This window comes from Prionailurus viverrinus, unplaced genomic scaffold, assembly GCF_022837055.1.
Source record: "Prionailurus viverrinus isolate Anna unplaced genomic scaffold, UM_Priviv_1.0 scaffold_35, whole genome shotgun sequence".
NCBI classification, from domain to species: Eukaryota; Metazoa; Chordata; class Mammalia; order Carnivora; family Felidae; genus Prionailurus; species Prionailurus viverrinus.
The window spans coordinates 6,739,392-6,761,002 of NW_025927605.1; the positions used below are offsets into that span (position 1 = coordinate 6,739,392).

The following is a 21,611-nucleotide window of genomic DNA, read 5'->3' on the forward strand; positions in this document are numbered from 1 at the left end:
GCTGTCAGCACAGAATCCAATGCAGGGATCAAACCCACAAACATTGAGATCATGACCTGAGTCGAAATCGGATGCTTAACCTACTGAGCCACCCAGGTGCCCCGCTATACCCACAAATTTTAGAAACCTACTCTGGAAGACAACACAATGTTCTCTTACTTATGAACTGGTCACAATTCAACTTTCATTAAATGATAAACAAGCATTGTTATCCAATGTTGACAGTATTGATTTTTTGGAAGTCTGTTCCCAGACAATAATAAAGAAAAAAAACAAATAAAACCTTACTCACCATTAGAGTCTTCCATAACACTTTCACTACATGAAATCCCTGCCACAGTCAATCCAACATCCACTCGGATTCCAACAGTAAGAGATCTACATGCTTTCCTCAATTAGTCAATGATTATGGTCTTTCACCACATCACTGAAAACCTGCATTCAAATATCCCTTCTCCTTTGTTCTAGATCAGGACTGCAAATTGTGGTTGTATGTCTCATAATCTCCATGCTCCCTACGTGTAATAGGCAATCAATTATAACTCGATGAACTATTAAAGAAAAATGCCAGCCAGGTATATTGTGACCAAATAAATGACTATAAATGTCAAGTTGGAGTTTAGATTTTTTTTTTCTTTCTGTAGATAAAGGGGAGCAACTGAAGAACTGGTTGTTTGGTTGGTTGGTTGGTTGGTTGGCTTGCTTGTTTTTAAGGACAGGGAATGATGTCCACTGTGATCAAACCAACAGAAATGTGCAGCCTGGAGGGGAAGGAGAAAGCCTGAGAGACAGTTTACTGAAGACCAAGAAGAGGGACAAGAGATTTGACAACAGATATGGAGGCAGGCTGGGAATAGACTGTCAAGAGGAAAACCAGAGATATCTTTTGGTTCCAAACTTGTGTATTGGAGAGAACAAGGCAGCAATCACCTACAAAGAAATCCAGCTGATCACCATGTTTTAAACTGTAGTATCTTGGGCTCTGCCACTTGTGTCTGTGTTGATGCTTGGAACCTAATTTTATTTTATTTTTGCCTGCTTCAGGTTAATAGCTACTCTTGGGCCACCAAGACTCCTAGTTATCTGATTAGTAAATAACTGCTATCTGCATGACACTGTGACTGTGGACCCTATAACTCATTGAATTTTACAGCTGGAAGGACACTGAAGGTCATTTAATCCAGCCCATCACTTTATAGATGGGAAAACGAAGTATGGAGAGGTTATCTGATTGCATCATAGAAGTTTAGAAGTCCACATTGTGAAGCTACCACAGTTTATCTTGTGCAGAATCAGGGGGCAGGTTCAAAAACATGATATTCACTCAAAAATTCCTTTGGTATTTACCTTGTTATGAACATGATCACATTATTCACCTGAGAGCAAATGTTACATAAAAATATTTAAGCTGGACTAGTTCTTAGAGCTCATCTAGGCAGAGTGGATTTCTCAACATTAACATGCCAACATACCATCTATATCTCAAGTTATGAAGGCTGCATTCACTCTCTCAAACATTAATAAATCTCTGCAATTTGCCAGACACTGTGAGGGACTGAGAGTACAGAAAGCCCCAACTGTGAGACTGTTTGGCTGGAATGGTCAAATTGTGCAGGAGTGATTTGATTGGCACAAAACATACACAAGGTAAAAACTAGGGCCAGAAGAACCCAGGTCTGGCTAATGCCAGAACCCATCTTACTGCTTGCAGATAAGGGTTGCTGAGGGAGGATCTGGGATCAGATAGAGGAGGATGCCTGGTAGGGGAAGGAGGGGGGGGGTCACAGAGAGGCCAGGCCCAGGATGCAGAGGGGCCAGGCCCCTCAGAACAGATGGCAGAGGCCCAAAGCAGGCATGTTTGAGAAGGGGATATGGCAAGATTCTGAGTGGTTTCCAACCTGCAAGCCTCTTTTTTATCTTGTGAAGTAGGCAATGATGTCATTCAAGAGTGATATGATAAATCTGCTAAGGACTGGGGAGCAGGGTGGGAGGAGAGGAAATTAGAAATGTTGCTAAGAGGAAGCATGTAAAGTAACTGCCAGGTGTCATTAAGGGCTCGGCTGGGGTTGGAAACTAAGACTTACTAAGTTCCACTGCGTAATTTTTCTTCAGCACTGAGTAGCTGCCCAAGTATAAAAGCAGAGAAGGTGGATGGATAGTTGAATTGATCTGAGGTTAAGGTTCTTCTAGGCTTGTGAGATGGACAAGAAAGTAAGAGAAGACTGGAGGGCATGTCCTGGGGCTTAGGCTGGGGCAGGAGGGAGAGACACCAATGGCCAAAGACTTGACTGTAATGCCTGTATATAGTGGAGATTTTTCACAATCAATTAAAATATCCAAAAACAGGAAATAGCATTATTCTTCTCTTTGCTCTCAGGACTCTCCTCTGTCCCACCAGTCTCAAACCTCTCCTATCTCTTGTTCCCCGTTTTAATGGAGGACATCTCTGCCCACCCAACTGAAACTCAGGAACTGCCCCTTCACCTCTTTCTCAATTACTGTGGACATCCCATCAAACACCAAGACCTGTAAATTCTACTCCCTTTATATCTTTTAATCTAGCTCCTATGTCTACAGATGCTGGATTCACTCAAGCCCTCAAGATGCCTGACTCATACTGATATCACCACATCCTAAGATGTCCACCTGCCACCCTGCTCCTCCCTGACCCATTCTCCCAGTGCTGATGAAGAAGGAAGTGATGAGCAAAGTCTTTGCAGACAAGTCTGGGTCGGAGTCCCAGCTTCTCCACCTTCTAGCTGTCAGACTTTGGCTGCAGCCTCAGTTTCCTCATCTTTTTTTTTTAATTGAGTTATAGATGACACACAATGTTACATTAGTTTCAGGTGTACAACACAGTGACTCCACAAGTCTATACATTATACTGTGCTCACCACAAGTGTAGTACCGCCTGTCATGACACAATGCTATTACAACATCACTAACTATACTCCCTGTGCTGTACCTTTTATTCTTTTTTTTTTAAATTTTTTTTTCAACGTTTTTATTTATTTTTGGGACAGAGAGAGACAGAGCATGAACGGGGGAGGGGCAGGGAGAGAGGGAGACACAGAATCGGAAACAGGCTCCAGGCTCCGAGCCATCAGCCCAGAGCCTGACGCGGGGCTCGAACTCACGAACCGTGAGATCGTGACCTGGCTGAAGTCGGACGCTTAACCGACTGTGCCACCCAGGCGCCCCGATGTACCTTTTATTCTTATGACTTACTCATTCCATAACTAGAAGCCTGTATCCCCCACTCCCCTTCCACCATTTTGCCCATTGCCCCACCCCCTCCTTTGGTTTCATCTTTAAAATAGAAATAAAAGCTATACCTGCGTTGTATGGTTTTGGGGAGGGTTAACTGAGATAATGCACACGAAGAGCTGAGCACTAGGCCTGGCACCTGGCAGGCCTTTGGTAAATGTCAGCTGTAATGTCATTACCACCATGTTATTCTAATGACCTAAAGTGCAAACCCAGTCTTATCATTCCCCTGCTTGAAATCCTGCAGTGGTTTACCCCAGCTCTAGCTTTGAGGCTCTCCCCTCCTCTGTTCACACTGCTGCTCTCACACGTCTCTGCTCTCTCTGCCAGCACACTTTCTCCATCGTGCCCCTTCTTCTCCCAGTGAACCCTTGGTGGTCCTTTGGTGCTCCCATAGCACCTCTGTGTATGCCTCTGAGCAACACCTACAATACTGCACCACAGTCCTCTTGTCTCTCTATGTCACTGAGCCCTCAGGGCGCAGTGGCACAGAAACTGGGCTCAGTAAATGCTTGCTAAGTAAGTGAATGGACATGAGAAACAGAAGGGCCGTCTGAGTTCAGCCTAAGTGAAGCACAGAGCGCATTTCAGGGAGGGGTCAAAGACAAGGCTGGAGACACAGGCAGCAGGCAAGGCTCTCCAAGCAATGCCATGGGGTATGGATTTTATCCCAAAGAAGATGGGGAAGGATACTTTCATTTCCCTCTAAATTACTCACACGAAGGCAAGAGGGAAAACCAGGAAGAAAACCAAAGGAGGAGAAGACAAGGAAGAGAAAGAGAAAAAATAAGAATGCTTTGTTAAGTTAAAACCTTTATCCAAACCAAGAGTTTTTCCCCTTCAAAGACTGGCTTCAAAAAATAACCACAATATGACTGGCAAAAATATACTTCAAAAGACACGACCGAATACACATTGTAGTGGCAAGAATCCAATATATAAATACAATCAATTTGTTTCTTCATTAAAAGCTTTCATGAAGAAAATGATTTAATACAAATGCTAAAGCTACTGACACAGATTAATTGAAAAATAACAACAGAATCCTAATTAAAGACATAATATTATTTCACTCATTCATACCACTCCAAAATCTGAATAATTAAATATATAAAAATAGAATCTAAAATGCAGGCTTCTATTGGTAACCACTCTAAAAGCTACAATGAATTACTTACCGAAATTTTCAAAAACCTCATGCCCTTATATATACACTTTCTTCCAGTTAGGAACTGAGATACACACAGAAATTCAGAGATCATTTTTAAGTTGTTTCAGTTTTGCCCTCAACTTGAGTTTTTTTCCTAATTACACAAGATTCTATACTAGAATATCACTTTCCCATTTATTTCTTTGTACCGTATCTATAGCAGTCATAGTTAAATCCTTACAGGAGGGTCCCAATTATCTAAATCATAAAGAATGGAACTGCTTGATCTAAAGGCTAATGACTAAAAAAAAAGAAAAGAAAAAAAAAAAAGACTAGTGACTATGTGACCAGTTCTATGGCTGTATCAATATGAACCAGGGGTCACCAGCAGTTCAACTACAATCAATCAGTCAATCCTAGAACTTACCTGACCCATCACGGGGCCAGGACTTTGGTTCTGTCCCACTTCAAGGGATTTTTCAGCATCAGAAATGTCTCCACATGTTGCCAGGCCACACATAAGTGCAAAAGACAGTAGGCAAACATCATGCCAAAGGAAGGACCAAGGCCAGCTGCTGCTGACCGTATCCCTATGCCCCACCCTACAAGTCAATTAGGTTAAAATGTTGTCAGCTACTTGCTGGTCTTAAGCCCTGTTGGTAAAATTTTCCTGTCAATGATCTCCAATCATACTGGGGGACCCTCCTCACCACCCAACTAACAGCCTCAACTCACACTTCCCTGTCAAATCCTTCTTCCTTCCTTCCCCTTCATTATTAAAATTCATTTGAAAACCAAAGTAGTCCCTTACCTTAAAAAAAAACAACAAAAAAACTTCTGATAAAGATTTTTACATATACTTGCCTGATTTTAAGACTCTCCTGGAGCCCTTATTGAAACATGAATTCCCAGAGATCACCCCAGACCTAGTAAATTAGCATCTCCAGGGTAGAGACCTAGAAAACTATTTTTTAGCAAGATCCTCAGGTAATTCATATGATGGGGCAAGCTTGGAAAACATTATAAAGGAAATGGGTATTTTGCCAATGGTTGTCTGTTAAGAAAATTCTAGACAGGTAGGCCCCAGTTCAAGTATAGTCTGTGCTCCATTTCCAGTTGTTTGGACCTTGGAATGCATTTTCCTAATGAAACAAAATAATAGTGTTAAGTATTCTGGGCCAGTTTCAAAAACCCATGAAATCTTAAAAACAAAACAGAACAGTGATTAAATCTTGTTAACAGATCTGAAGTATAGTAGATACAATCTTTCATTTACAAACCAATCACATTTCAGAAGTTGAAGCATAAAGTTGGCTAATTTTTCTGTAAAGTTCCAAGAAATGGTTAGGTTACCTGGCTATCCATAAAAGCTTATTAAGCCCATAACAAACCAAAGCCAGCTATAGAACCAAGGATATAAACATGAGCTTGGTGTCCTCAAAGCAAAAGATAATGAGAAGGAGAAATGATACGCCTTCCTTCTCTGGGCATAGGAAACATAGGCAAACTCTGACATTCTTACCCTCTATTCTCTTTGCAACCATCTCCCACCTCCCAGGTGCCAAGGATTCACATGTTATCCATAGCTGCCTACTAAAGCATCAGCTTACATACCCCCGCCCAGAGCTTTCCTCTCTCAAATTACCTACTTCTCTCAAATCCAGTCAAAGCTCTCATTTCCAACGTTTGGTTCCATCCAATCTTTTCCAGGTATCTCTCCAATTACTTCCTTATGCTTAAGAAACCAAATTACCCTTTGGTTCCCAAACATGGCTAAACTTTACCTTCTCTGTATCTTTGTACCTGTTATTTCTGGGTGCCATGTACCTCACCAAAACCCATCCTTTTCAACCCCCAGCCAAGCCATGATGCCATCTCATAGCCCTGAGGGTTTCTCAGATCCCCTCAGCCAGAACTGACTTCTTTCTCTGGGATTTCACAGTACAATCTATGTGTACCTTCTTCTAAAGCTTTAGCCACAGTATATCTTGAGTTATAGTTATTTATGCATGCTTTTACATCCTTCCCATTGGGTTGTAAATTTCTTGGGAATATTTTTGGGGTATCTAATTAAGTAACATGGGTTATATTAGGCACTTTTATGCAGGACAACAATCCTACTAGGTGCATGTATTGTATAATTATTTGGTTTATCCAGCTCAAAAATAAGTTACGGGAAGACTGGAATCTGTGTCATATTCACCACAAAAATGCTTTGCAAATAGTATATGCTCAATAAACATTGAATGAATGAATGAATGAAGTTATACTCTTTGCTTTTTATAAAGAAATTGAGCCTCAAAAGAGTGCTGGCCCAACAATCATACCGCCTGGGTTCAAATCCCAATTCCAGAACCTAACAGTTGTGTAACCTTGAGAAAGTCGGTTACCTCTCTGAATCTGTTTTCTCATCTGCTAAATAGGGATTATTCAATATTCATCTCACACACCTATGGGGAGAATTAAATGGGATAATGTGTGTAAAGCCCTTGACAACAGGACTGGCATACAGTGCATGTGCAATGAATGTTGGCTCTGTCATTCTTAAATCACAGATGTTAGAGTCTCTGAAGCCCTCATTCTTCCCAAGGAAAAGGATCCTCTGATGCTTTGATAACCCTCAGTGTACCTAACACTGTTCATTACACATAAAAAGTTGGTTCAACAACTCACTGGCCACTGAATTTCCCAAGCACAGTCATCTTAACCAAAAGTTACAAGAAAACCATTAAGCAGGGCTAATGCACATGCATGTGCACTCAAAAGTCTCTTAACCCTCCAGGTGAATTTGTATTTTAAAATAAGGTGATGAGCCTAAATAAATTTCTAAATGGTGAGACTCCAGGTATGTAACAAATTGAAATCAAACATTTCAGACCTTCTATAGAAGATATCTGTGAGCAGTGGTCTACATGCTGGCTCTGATCATGAGTCTGGCCACTCACTGGCCCAGTAACTTCTTGAAAAACAGGGTTATGTCATGTGTGAGACTGTCTTGATTGCCTGGCATCATTCCCAACAGAAAGTAAACAAAGAGCCAATAAATATTTAAGCAAATTAACTGCTTCCAGTTTGTAATCTTCATCCTGCTCTTAGGTGATTCCATTTCTCTTTATGACCAACATAAAACTCAATCATGGTGACTGATGTTTTGAGGAAGAAGAAGTGAGGGGTTTATTCAAGCACCATCACTTTGGGAAACTAGTCCCACAAACCCAAATGTTTTACTAGTCACACAAAGTGTAGATAATCCTTTTCTAATGAAGGATTCATCCTTTGTCAGTTCAGTGCAGCTCAAAGAGATAATATCTAAGAAATGAAAGTTGTTCCCAGTCATACCTCATCTAATGAAGACCTTGAGAATGAACTTCCTTTATTTAAAAAAAAAAACAACTATTTTTTAGCAAAATCATCACAAATTACTCAAAGGATGGCTGTATTTCATATGGCTCAAAAATAATTTTACTTTCATGTGCATTTATGGATGTATGTTTGTTTTGGCACAGGGTAAAACACCTCCAAATCTTCACAAGAGTGACCCAAGGCCATACTACACAATTAAAGCTTAATTTCCTCTTTTGACATCTCTTTTCCCCTCAGTTCCAACTCCTTTCTCACCTGGAAACCAAATACTCTTTGGCTATTAAATCTGTCCCTTTTTAAAACAGGAAAGGCTCTGATCTCAATGACTTAGTATTAAATACATACTCACTGTATGTATTAAATACATACTCAATGACTTAGTATTAAATACATACCAACTGTAGAGTTGGAAAATACAAATAAACAAAAAGGAGAAATTAAAAATCACTCAAACTCCACTTCCTAGAGATTACCATCATTACCATACATTTTTGGTGGGGTGGGGTACCTGCTGGCTCAGTTGGTAGAGCATGTGACTCATGATCTCAGGGTCTTGAGTTCGAGCCCCGTGTTGGGTGTAGAGATTACTTAAATAAATTAACATAAAAAGAACACATTTTGGTGGTTTCTTCAGGCATTTTTCTCTGAGGTTTTGTATATATATATATATATATATACACACATATGTATATATATATGTATATATATATATACACATATATATGTGTGTATACATATATATGTGTATACATATATATGTGTATATATATATACACATATATATGTATATATATATACATATATATATATAGTACTTTTTTCACTTATAGTATATATCTTATTGCTTCACATCAAGAAATCTTCTATAGCATGCATGATTAAATTATCTTATCTTTTTTTTTTTTTTTTTTAAGTTTGCCCTTTCAACAGAATGGATAAACAGAATAAACTGGAACAGGGAGAAACTTGAGACAGAGAACCAGAAAGCAGAATTTTGCAATGCTCTGAGTAAGACTTTATGAAGACTGAAGTTTAGCCAGTGACAAAGGGAAAAGGGAGGACAGATTTAGGATGAAGAATCAATAGGCTTGTTGATGGCTCAGGGACTAAAGACAAAGGAGTCAGGAATGACTCCCAGGATTCTGCCTTGGGGGTGTTAGGTCTAGGGAAATCAGAATTAGGTTTAGGGGTGAGCAGAACAGAAAATAGTGAGTTCAGCTCTGGACACTGCATCAGGATTTTTCTGACTACGAGTAACAGAACACCTAAAGGACATAGGCTCAAATAAACAGAAGTTTATTTTTCTTTTAAAACAAAAGGTCTGAAGACAGGTGATTCCAGGGTTGATACAGGGGCCCAACAATGGCATGAAGGACCTAGGCTCTTCCTGTATTTCTGCTCTAATACCTAAAAGCAGAGTTATGTCTTAAGGTGGCTATTGCATTTAATGTATGCCATCTCCCAAGCATAAGACTGTCCTGTAAGAGGCTATCAGAAGTCTGTCATGGCTTTCAAAGCATGATTCGTCCCTAGGCTAGTAGGGTTCTGTTGTCAAGGAAGAGTGGAGGGTGCCTGCTGGCTAGGCATCCAGAAGGGTCTGCCTCAGCCATGTGAGCTTTGAGATATCTAAGACACCCAAAAGGAGCTATCCAATATGCTGTCTGAAGCCTTGTGGAGAGATGCGCAGTGGAGCTGCAGAACTGTAGAGGAAGTCGTGAAGCTGTGGACATGCGTGCAACTGCCTAAGAAGAATGTGGTGGGGAAAGAGGCAAGACTGAGGGGCAATGGTAAAGAGGGCAGGGCAGGAAAATGAGCCCAAGCAAAACCCTGGGGGGGGGGGGAGGAGGGGGAGACAGAGAGTATAAAAGCAAGGAAGAAGGAAAATCAGGAGAGACTATTACCATGGGAATCAAGAGAGAGAGAGGATTTTTGGTTTTTGTTTTTAACTTTTGGAGGAAAAGGAAGCTATCAACAGCGTCAGATGCTGCAGAGAGAACAAATAAGACAAAGACTGAAAAGTGTCTTCTAGATGTGGCAATTAAAGAGTTACTGGCACTTTGGTGCTTTGGCAAGAGTAACTTGACAGAAGCAGAGGCAAGATTGTAGAGGAATGAGGAGTGACCAGAGAAGAGGAAACCAGAGTCTAGGCTTCTGTCTGCAAAAAAAGAGATACAGAACAGTAGGGAACTGCTGTGCAGGATGTAATGTTTTTCTTAACATTAGGAGATATTTGAACATATTCCTATGATGAAGGAGACATGTAACAGAGTGGGGAGGAAAGCTAAATTTAAGAAAGAGAGGGTCTCTGGGGCGTAGTGGTAACAGAGGAGGGAAGATAACCGTGTCACTGCTTCAGTCCTCAAACAGCAGGAGGAGGAGCGTGATCTCAAAAGATGACAGAGGGGCAGAGACCTGTAAAGCCATGTAGACACATCTCAAAGGGGAGAGGTTGGGACAAGACTGAATGGGAAAAGTCTAGAAGTGTCAGCAAGGAGTTTGAAGAATAACAACAGCACTACTGGAAAGTAAGCAAATTCTATTTAAGATGACTGTGAGCAAAACAGTGTCCTGCAGAATAGGTGTGTTTTACGAAGGCAGAGACGGAGCAAAATGGTTGAGGATGTAGTGGAGTTTGATTCTAAAAAGACATGGATGCTAAGAAACACAGGGAAAAGGCTGGAAGAGAGGTCATCGGGGGAGGTGAGAGATGGTGGAGACAAGGATATGCAGAACTGAGTAGGCAGCATGATGACCAGAAGCAGAGGGCTGGTGATGGGTCACACGGATGGTGGAATGACTGGCACCCATGCTCCAGTAGAATGACAGTGCATGGTCAGCAACCTGGTACCCTTTCACCATAGAACATTAGAGAGATACTACTATAGGAGACTGTACTCCCTAACACTCGGTAAAAAGAAAGCACCCTGGGGTGCCCGGGTGGCTTAGTCGGTTGAACATCCGACTTCGTCTCAGGTCATACTCTAGCGATTTGTGACATTGAGCCCCTCGTCTGGTTCTGCGCTGACAGTGCAGAGCCTGCTTGAGATTCTCTCTCTCTCCCTGCCCCTCCCCAACTTGCACACGCACGCTCTCAAAATAAATCAATAAACAAAACAAAAAAAAAGGCATCCTATCTTTGTTAAAGAACATGTGGGGCTAAAAAATAAAATAAAAAGAATATGTGGGGCCAGCTACCAAATATTAAATTTTCTAATAAAGAGGGTTTCTTGCTTTAAGGTTTAGCCAAGGACCTAAAAAATCAGTTTCTGGTTTTAACAGTCCCCCTCCCCCATTCATTCAACTCACATTATTTAGCTCACACCACTTGCCAGCGCCATGCTAGAGCTTTTTTAAAAAAAAATTAACATAAGACCATCCATGCCTTTAAGGAGTTTATAATCTCCAGAAATATGTATTCTGAGTTCTGAGAAAATGAATTTGAAATGAAATTAAACGTATGTGTTAGAGCAGTGCTTCTCAAATGGGACTGTGCATACAAGTAACCTTGGATTTGTATTGGAATGCAGATTCTGATTCAATAGGTCTGATTCAACGGAGCAGGAGAGTTTACATTTCTAACAAGTTTCCAGGTGATGCTGCTGTGGCTGGTCCACGAGCCACACCTGGAGTAATGAAGACTCGAGCAGAAAAGATTCCTTGCTTCCCCATTTCTATTGACTCTGACCTATAAAGTCCTGAGAATCTTCCCTCTTTCCCTTGCTAACTCTCCTGTCCATGCATTTTTCTTAATAAAAAGGGGGGGGGGGTAAGAAAACCTCACAAAGGGCTTTTTCTTCCAAGTGACTATTAGCTACACACACTGCTTTCGTGAACATGTCAAACATCTATCTCCTGTGATTAAATACTTCTGTGGAACCGCTTATATTTCACACAGAGCACCTAGATATTCAGTAAAAGAATAAGAGACTGGGAACAGCAATTAATTCTAGTTATGCCATATGGCAGTACAGAACACTGGCTGGAGCCTGAAAACTCCATTTCACAGGAGCCTTACTTATTCTGAATTTTAATCATTGTAGGATCAGCAAACATATGCCTACCAACCTGCTCCATTTACACAAAATTCTAAAGAATAATCACACTGCACACTCAAAAATGATTGGTTTTTCCCACATGGACTTAAAATTTCTCTCCTATTGGATTCTCAAAATAAAGTAGGTGCTGACAGCTCCAGTTTCATTTCCCTTTTAAATAAAATCTTCAAGCAATTCTTTTAATGAATAGAATCCCTGGCTTTTCATTTCATTATCAGCGCACAGTTTTGCACAGGTGAAATGATCTCTGGTTCTGGATTCCCCAGTGCTGGGGTTGGTTCAGGTGCTGGCTCCCCATGCCTGTGGACCCCCTCCATCATCCTGTCAGTGCTGGGACACCCACTCCGCCATACTCTCTCCATTTCACCTCTCTCCAGAATGGAGACATTATCATTTTCAACACACACTCCACTCCCCTGTCCTCTTAGAGCTAAGATACTTTCATCTCCTGTACATCTAATAATTTCAAGATAAGGACAGAAAAATCAGTTCTTGTTCTGTGAACTTTTGTCTCCAGTGCTTGAGAGACTATCCTAATATCCCCCGAACATGTTTTAGTGATAACATTTACTGCACTAGGGCCAAAATGATTTTCTGCCACTTTCAATTCTAGTTCAATAAAAGAATAAGAGCTTTGTTTCTAACCTCTGTCATTTTTAATACCATAAAGTGATTTTAAAAATGTAAAATTGAGTTCCATTTCCTACTGGACCACCAATCTCATATTAGCTTTCCTTTTATCAAATTTATGAGAAAAGTCAGAAATTGCCTTTCCTTAAAAAAAAATCAAAATTTCAGGATCTCCTGGGCAGAATGCTTGAATTGAATTTTAGCACTCCATAATTGCTGGCCTAGAAGTTTTAAACAAGTATAAAAGTTAGCTACTTATGGCAGAAATAACAAACTAGAGGATTATCCTTTACTTCACTTAGAAAAGCAAAAGTCATAATGCTATTCCTAGAAAATTACATCCTTAAAAATCCCAAATATGTTTATTACATTTCCAAACTGAGGAAGTCTGTGGTTTTCTGAAACCACAGTGAATTAAGTCCATGATTTCTGAATAATATTAACATCATTTTTTATATTATATTATGAAAATTTTCTAATATGCATAAATATTAAAAGAACTCCATATATACCTACAGCCTAGCCTCTATGACTCACATTTTGTTATATTTGCTTTGTCACATATCCATCCATCCATCCATCCATCCACTCATCCATCTTCTTTTGGATGGATTCCAAAATAAATTAGTATACATTAGACATTAGTATACTCCACCTAATCAATTCAGTATGCATGTATAATTGACTAAACTTCAATATTTGTTACAATTCTTTTAAACCAATAATCTTTGAAAGATGCCAATTCATTTTTTGTAATGGCTAAGTGAACTAAGCAACTAATTACAAATTCTAAATCCCAAATCCTAATCTTTTATTAATTCTATTACTTTGTGTAATTTCTTATATCTCAGTTCTTTCATCAACAAAGGCACAAGGGCACTTAATAGACATGGTAAAAGGTCTCAATTACCAAATTGCAAGATGGACCTTGTGGGTATGGCAGAATTCACAAATAAGAGAGACACTCCCCAGTATAACTTAGAGAAATAGCTAATGGAGACTATGGGGACATAAAGTTTTTGGTAAGTTATAATGAGAACCTCAACAAGGCTCACCAACTCAGGAGGGAGTTTGAGTTCGAGCATTAAATAATAATGCATCTCATATAAGCCACACTGTTTCTCCGATACAACAATCTGAAGCCGGACTTTTGAAGACCAGGTCACTCCAGGAACAAATTTGGCAACAAAGTACTGGCATCAAAATGGAGTTTTCGTGGGTTTGCAAAGCTGTGGTATTACTGATTTGTAAACTCCCTAATAATGGACTACAGTAAAAGTTGCCACGGGGAGAGCTGTGCCTTCCTTTATGAGCTGTTTGTTCCCCTACACTGGTCTTCCTTTTTTTTTTCTTTCAGAGGATTGGCCCTGGAAGGGGCATCCTTTGAAGCCTGAAGAATCAAAGCTATTGCAAAGCACTGCTGAGAGTTTTGAAAGAAATATGAAGAAACTACATTGGACCTGGGGCGATAGGCTGAGATCTTCCCAAACGGGTCAGCAGTAGGTCTGTAAAATATTCCCATTGCCAAGGAGGCGGTGACATCTTGTGTAAATCAAAAACTAAAACCCTAAGAAATCTCATTTCCATTTTAAATGCATGGGGGTTAAATATGGATATCTAGCACTGGAGAAGTTCCTGTGGGATTGATTTTTTCCCCCCGTCTTCTCTGAGCCCTTTCCTGAGCGTGATAAGTAGGACCGCATTTCATTACCAACCCTGCTAGCACTGCACTTTGGGGAGACTAGATGAGTGTACACAGTGGGGGAGAAGATCCGGCTTCCAAAGAAGATATGATTCACGTGGTGTGATGATAAAAACCCACTTTAGGCCCAACTCATTTTCAGCAGAATTGTGAAATAAAATAAAATCCCAAGGAAATGAAATTTCCTGCATCATTTTCCAAATTAAAAAAAAAATCATAGCGACATTATAAAGGAAAATCAAATAGAGGTTTCAAACTTTGGTTGGTAATGTTTGCAGTTTTGTAACACTTGGAAAAAAAAAAATTCCAAACAATGTGATGAGAGAGGCAACTTCGAAAGACAACATAAGATCGGCGTTAGGGGAATCTTCAACTGAATGAGTCAGCGTTAGAAAAATAACATCCGAACAAAGAGTTTGGCTTCTGACAGCTGACCCAGTGCTCTTGTATTTCTCTCCCCTTTGCTCTACTTTCACAAAGTGGATACAGAGTGGGTCTATATCTGAAATAAGAGAAAACAAGCAAATTAGAGAAAACCACAATCCGGAAGGCCCCACAACCAGAAGGTCCCTGGAAATCCACAAACAGATGAACGCAGAGAGGCATTTTTTCATTGGCTTTCTATAAGCCGAGGAAATAGTGCAGGGCTGGGATAAAAGACTAGCTCTAGATAAAATGAGACTTAAAATCAAGGGAAGATGAAGACAGTGATTTTATACAAATGATCTTTTCACACAATGTATGAATTAAGAGCCTCCATTTATAGACAAATATACAAGCTTCCTGTATTAAAAAAACAGACACAGGATTTTCTGAGACCTTTCAAGACAAATCCATATTAAGTAGATAATAGGAATGTGCCCAAGCGATAATGATAGCTGTAATTCCATCAGGAATAAAGCAAATTTCAGCGACCTCACTGTATGGCTAAGAAGTAGTGCTCAGCTTATTACTCTAATGAGTTAGTCCAATCTAAAGGGTGCAAGTTCAGTTACTTGCCTGCCTCCTAGGTCACATTTCAAAATTCCTTTCACAATAGAACATGTTATTCTGTTTAAAGAGAGCAGTACTCGGAATTTTTATTAAAACTTTTGGAAGGAACAAATTTATTCATCCATGCTTTTGAAAAAACCCACCTATTACTTAGCATGAAAAAATACTAAAATATTATTACATATCAGAGTTACTTATATAAAAATACTTATTTTATAGGATGCCCAAAGGGAGAAGAAGTTTCTGCTCACTACTATCACAATAGCCCAGTGTAAAATAAACAAAAAATGGATCAATTTAACCTTGGAGCTGGTACCAAACCCAAGATATCCTCACAAGTGAAAGAATACGAGGATTATCATCATCATAACATCAAAAGGCAAGTTATACACTTCAAGGCTGCTTGGGAAGAGCAGAAGGCTTGCTAGGAAAGAACACATACTGAGATGATTTTCCCTTCCAGGTTAAGCCACGAGACCAGAAGTGGGTAATGTTATATCAGTCTCACCTGCAGAGCATTTCAGACTCAAAGAACAATAAATATAACCCCTCACTGCCACATAAGTATATTCCCCCAAATCTTTTAACACAGTCGTGAAATCTCAACATACACTCACTGAATAACAGAACACTAGTATACAGGAATTTGGCATATAAACGATCAGTTGAGAGCCCTGAAGTTTTGGCGGGGTTTTGTTTCTTTCTTAGTTTAAGGCTGGGAGGCAGGGATGGGACTAGAAAAGGAAAAAATAAATTATCAACCTTCGAGATGTGGTCAAATTATTGCTATGACTTTTGAACCTTTTTTAGAGCTATTGAAACTTAGATGGATGGTATAATTATTTCCTACTCTTTCTTTTCTCTGAGTTGGCACTGAAACTCCAGTGTAAGTAGCAAAATGAAACATCAGAAAGATGTTGTGAGCAAATATCTAAACTTGCAAGCAACACAAATGTATTAATTAATATAACAGCACATTACACCTTAGTTCTCTTTAAGCATGCTTCATTTGAATGTGTTTTCTTTTGGGGTGTTTAAGCTCATTAACCAGCACTTAAGAAGAGTGAAACCCTCTATGTAATTAATGGTAATAGTATTTACGGTATACTATTTTGAAACTTTTAACTCCCAAGAGTCGTATCAGACTAACTTTTTGTCTCTCCTCCTATAAAACAAAGGCCATCCGATGATCATCTTAAGCTAAATCCTACTTTATAGTTAAATCCACGGTAAACCAAAAAGAAACACTTGAAGTTCTCAAGGAAACTGGAATTGTTATTATGATATTCGTATTAATGTATCATGTTTCATGCAGAGCTGTACTAGCCACCCACAATGAAACATGTTCAAGATACTCTTCCAGCCTATGCATTAAATGTCCTGGGTTTTGTGGCTTTTTTGCCGTAATCCTGTTACAGAAAGTTATTTCTTGATTTCTTTCCATTTCAATATGCTATAAATCTACCTGTCTCTTTTTGGAACTCCTTTAAGTTTCACAGAAGGAAACAATACTCCAAGTTTGTTTCCATTGGCTCCGGCCTTCACTTCCAACAGTGAGCATAAATGGTTGTTCCAAAACAGGCCATCAAGAGAGAATATGTATGTCCCTACCTTAGTAATAAAAATATTCTATTTTCTTCATTCCTTCCCCCACTCTCAATGTATCCTTGCTGTCAGATGGCCTCCCCTGAATGAAACTTTTAAGAAATGTTCGACTGTTTCGGCAAATGCATGAGACTGCCATCCAGCTTCTACGTGCAGAGCGTCTGCTTCATTCCAGGTGTCCCACATCTGGCGCGGATCCTGCAGTGACCAGCGTAATAAAACAGGAGGAGCCTGTGCCTGGCTTTCATCCTAATCATACTCTAAAGAGCTCAGTGAAAACTTGGACTCAGAATGTGAAAGCTGTTAGATTTTAGGGAGAAGGTTTAAATGAGGCAGTCGGAAGAAGAGCAATGAATATCACAGCTCAGGACATGGAATACCACACAAGGGCTCCACTTCTTTGAAAGCACCCATTTTTTCATTTTGTCTTACGTGGCATACATGATCCTTCATTGGTAATACGTGTAAGCCAAAAAAACTAGTATGCAGATGGAGATACAGAGACGATTTTTGTTTGTTTTTTAAAATATTTTTTAAATGTTTATTTATTTTTGAGAGAGAGAGAGAGAGAGAGACTGAGTGTGAGCGGGGGAGGGGCAGAGAGAGAGAGGGAGACACAGAATCCAAAGCAGGTTCCAGGGTCTGAGCTGTCAGCACAAAACCTGGTGCAGGGCTCAAACCCACGAACTGCAAGATCACGACCCGAGCTGAAGTCAGACGCTTAACTGACTGAGCCACTCAGGCATGCCTTGTTTGTCTGTTTTTAAGTCTGTGAGGAAAGACAATGGCCAAGCCACTGGTTCTGGAAAACAGATGAGCACTTGGAGGACACCCACGACTCTGGACACAGCTATCATTTCCTGGGGTCAGTCGGGCTAGACAACAGAAAGGTAGCAAACGGCACATTTTATAATGTGACAGCTGTGACAGCTGTGACAGTCAGACACTGGGACTTACAGTAATTCCATAGTCATGGCAAACACCACTGAATTCTGAGTCACCCTAAAAATTAGGGCCAACCCTCTAAAGTTTACCAAGAATCAGAGGCAGTGCTCTTTTCACTCCTCTCTACCCTTCTCGTTCTCACGCAGCTCAACTTGAGGAAAGAATTAGAGAAACCGAACCAAGAAAATAACAATAGAATGGAAAGGTGTGTGTGTGTGTGTGTGTGTGTGTGTGTGTGTGTGTGTGTGTGTGTGTTTGTGTGTGAAATATATGTGTGTATGTATATATACATACAGTATTTATATCCATCTAGTGGCTTTCTCAGATTACCTTGAGATTTTTTTACCCATCTTCAAGCCCTGAAGTGTCAGATCATAGTTTTAGATAGGTTCCTATCCCTCAAAATGTACCAAACCCTAAAACATAATTGGCTTAATATGATTAAAGATACAATGTTAGAAGCAACTTCCAGTGATTCTTTCCATGTTACATGTCCACTTACCATATACATTTAACTCTCAAGTTTTGTGACTTCCAAATTTCTTTTCACACCTGGCTTTTTGTCATGAGATACAGTACCACACAACAAGAGTAAATGTAGCTGGTGTTGTACAAGCTTTCGGTAACCGTACAAATAGTGTATGATGGGGACCAGCCGTCAATAGGACTGTAGAAGCAATATGGCTGAAGAAGAGTGTTCAGTAAAACAAGGGTTACATTAAGGGGATGATGATTGAATGGGTGGATGTAAGGCAATTTCAAACAGCTTGCCAAAGGAAAGCCTCATTTTTCCATTTTCTGGTACAATATCTAATTTCTGGCTCCTCATTTCCTCCATGATCTGATAATTATGAAATTCTAAATAAAGTGTCATCTTTCTTGCAACAAATCAATGAACAGAAAGCTCCCATCAGATGTTTCCTAAAGCTCCTGCTGATTGTTTCCTGAACGTCTATCCCACAAACCGCACAGCAAGCTCTTGGAGAACAAGGAACCCTCTCGACCCCGTACCAAGACAGCTTCTGTGAGTGTGCATGGGTGTGTGTGTGCATGGGTGTGTGTGTATGTGTGTGCATTTAAAAAGAGGACTAAGAAGTAATAAGCAATTGATAATAATGAGTGACCACAAAATCACCTTTTACTACCAATTTCAGATTGAAGTTTAGCCCTTTCCAAACGCTGTGGTACAAATATGGAAAAGGAAAATTCCTCCTCGTTGTATATTTGTCCATACAGATACAGTAACATTCATTTTTTTTTTGCATTCCTTATCACAAATTTATACCAATAGCACCATCAATACACAATTATGTCCTGGGCATCCGTCTCCCTATAATACAATTTGAAGTAATGCCACCTCCATTCCTTATGCAAAGCTTATAATACTCCTGTAAATACAAAGGTCAACTTGTGAAAATTAAAAAAAAAATTCTATGGGTTACTAACTAAACCTTCAGATACACAGGTAAGCCTAAACTTATCTACTAATAAAGTAACATTATGGAGAAACTTGTTTTAAACACTCTTCCAGCCTACCAAAAATTACAGATATTCTCACTTTTGCAAAAAGCTCCCATCTTCTGCATTCTGTTTGTTTCAATTATTCAGGGCAACCCAGGCTGATAATTACACAGTCCCCAGTTGCTGAGTAAAAGTGATGCTTAATTAGCCAGCAGGAAAGATCGATTAAGATCCAGCAGGGCATCTTGTGAGGTTCTCTCACATTTCTGGAGGGAATAGATTCTGGCTGTGCCCTTCCAAAGGATAAAATTCCCTGCTTCTAAGGAGTTTCAGTGAGCTTTAAAAGTAGATGCTAAGATCAGTCAGGCACACAAATTAAATCCCAGTCATAACCCTACAGATGTTCTCCCTTTTCTAAGAGTACTTAGCTCAAACATTCTGAACCATATTGCCATTGGGTTGAGAAAAGCTTAAAATAACATTCAACTTATCCCCCAGATCTCTTTCAGTTACCACATTTCAAGCAAAAGATGGCCAGGAAATACACTGTAAAAGAAAAATTTTATTCTTTCTCCCCCAAGCAAATGTATGTATGTATCTGTCAGATGCTCACATTCTAAAAGGCACAAATTAGGTCAGGACCTCTCATTTTAAGAAGTCAATGACCATGATACTCTAAACCAGTCTGAGACTAAAACATTCCAATATGGCCAAAGAGTCAACTGGTAAGTCTGGTTTAAGTTTTCTATTAAGGAAGGAGATGTGGAAGTAAAATCAGAACCAAAAATCACAACACAAATTATGTCATACCGCCTAACATCTTCCCTTTAGTAACTTGGACAGGCATAAATGTTTAGTTTTTCACACATTTGGCCAAAGTATTCAATAAAGATGAACACAACAGTCTACAGCTAAAGGCAGATTCTTTATCTTCAGGTACATAATTATAAAAATAGTTTTATTTTGGTATACTAACTACACTAATCATGCCTGCCTACCTCCAATTCAATTCAGTAAATATTTAGTAAGCCTCTATCAAGTATAACGAACTATGATAAGTACATCTTACCTCTTTAATGTATAAGTAGATTTTAGTGGTTATAAATTGCGTAAAAGCTGACAAAGAAAAATGGAACCAGTTTATACAAACCTAGTTTTGATTTGCTGGAAGCCCCTTAGTATATGGTCTCTGTGGTCCCTTGCAGTAGCACTGAGGTTCTCATTCCGCAAACCTTCTCCCAAGAACTCCTCAGCATCTAAAAGAAATGGAAAGTTGATCAACAGGAAAGAAGAAGTAATAAGGGAGAATAGGAAAATCTGAAGGATTAAGAAATGGGTATTCTTCTCTCTTTAAAAACTTTAAAGTTGCAAAGCAATGTGAGTGCACTTACTACCACCGAACCATACACTTAGTAATGGTTCAAACAGTACATTTTATGTTATGTAAATTTTACCTGGATAGAAAATAAATAAAACTTTATATGCCTATAAGTGATGCCTTCTGATAATCCAAGACCTTGCTATAAAGTTGGAATGCTAACACATATGTTAATCATAAAAAATAACTATTTTCTAAGAAACATGTAAATATTAATTGTCTCTGATAGCAGAGGATGGACGGTCAATTTCATAAACCTATAAATATCATAAACCAGTAATAGGTCATAGGCCAACAGAAATGAGAAAGAAATACCAAGAAATACAGCTGAAATAAAAAATAGAGTGGAACTACAAAATCAGGAACAAAAGGACAGGCACTCAAAGAAGAAAAATTGATTAGCAAAAGCATTATTAATGAAAATGACAATCTAACCAAGTGAAGGAACTCACATGGAAAGAAAAATGTGTCCAAGAGAAGGAAACTGCAATTAATGTGAACATACATTATAAAAGAGGGACATGATAGGGACTCCTGGGTGGCTCAGTCAGTTCAGCATTGACTTCGGCTCAGGTCATGATCTCATAGTTCGTGAGTTCTAGCCCCGCATTGGGCTCTGTGCTGACAGCAGGCTGGAGCCTGCTTTGGATTCTGTGTCTCCCTCTGTCTCTGCCCCTCCCCAACTTGCACTCTGTCTCTCGCTCTCAAGAATAAACATTAACTAAATTAAATAAACAAAATCAAATAAGGACATGATAGAAATATATAGCATGAAACAAATCATGTTATGCTGAAAGAAATGGGGGGGCATCTAGATATCTTCAAATATAAAATACATTGATAATGATTACAATTGTCAGAAATACTAGCTACATACTTAGTATGCAGAAAAGGGTTATTACCCCTAAAATATATATAAATAACACAGTCAAAATTTCCCACATTAAAAAACAGTGCCTGCAATATAAAACTGTGTCATATACACTATAAAAATAATGTTATGAATTTATACAGTTGGGTTACATAAGCATGCTTAAAAATTTGTTTTACATTCACACCATT

General features: G+C 39.3%; 1 protein-coding gene across 5 annotated transcripts in view; it reads right to left on the minus strand.

The window, feature by feature from the left end:
* Positions 1 to 21,611, minus strand: part of SKAP1 (src kinase associated phosphoprotein 1) — a 279,158-nt gene that overhangs the window by 226,838 nt on the left and 30,709 nt on the right. For all 5 annotated transcript variants that reach the window (XR_007149429.1, XM_047845673.1, XM_047845674.1 and 2 more), the window contains exon 2: positions 20,322 to 20,427. Coding sequence is in view for 4 of the 5 variants with exons in the window: in XM_047845673.1 (XP_047701629.1) it covers positions 20,322 to 20,427 (106 nt within the window). In the remaining variant the exon portion in view is untranslated. The remainder of the gene's footprint in view (positions 1 to 20,321; positions 20,428 to 21,611) is intronic.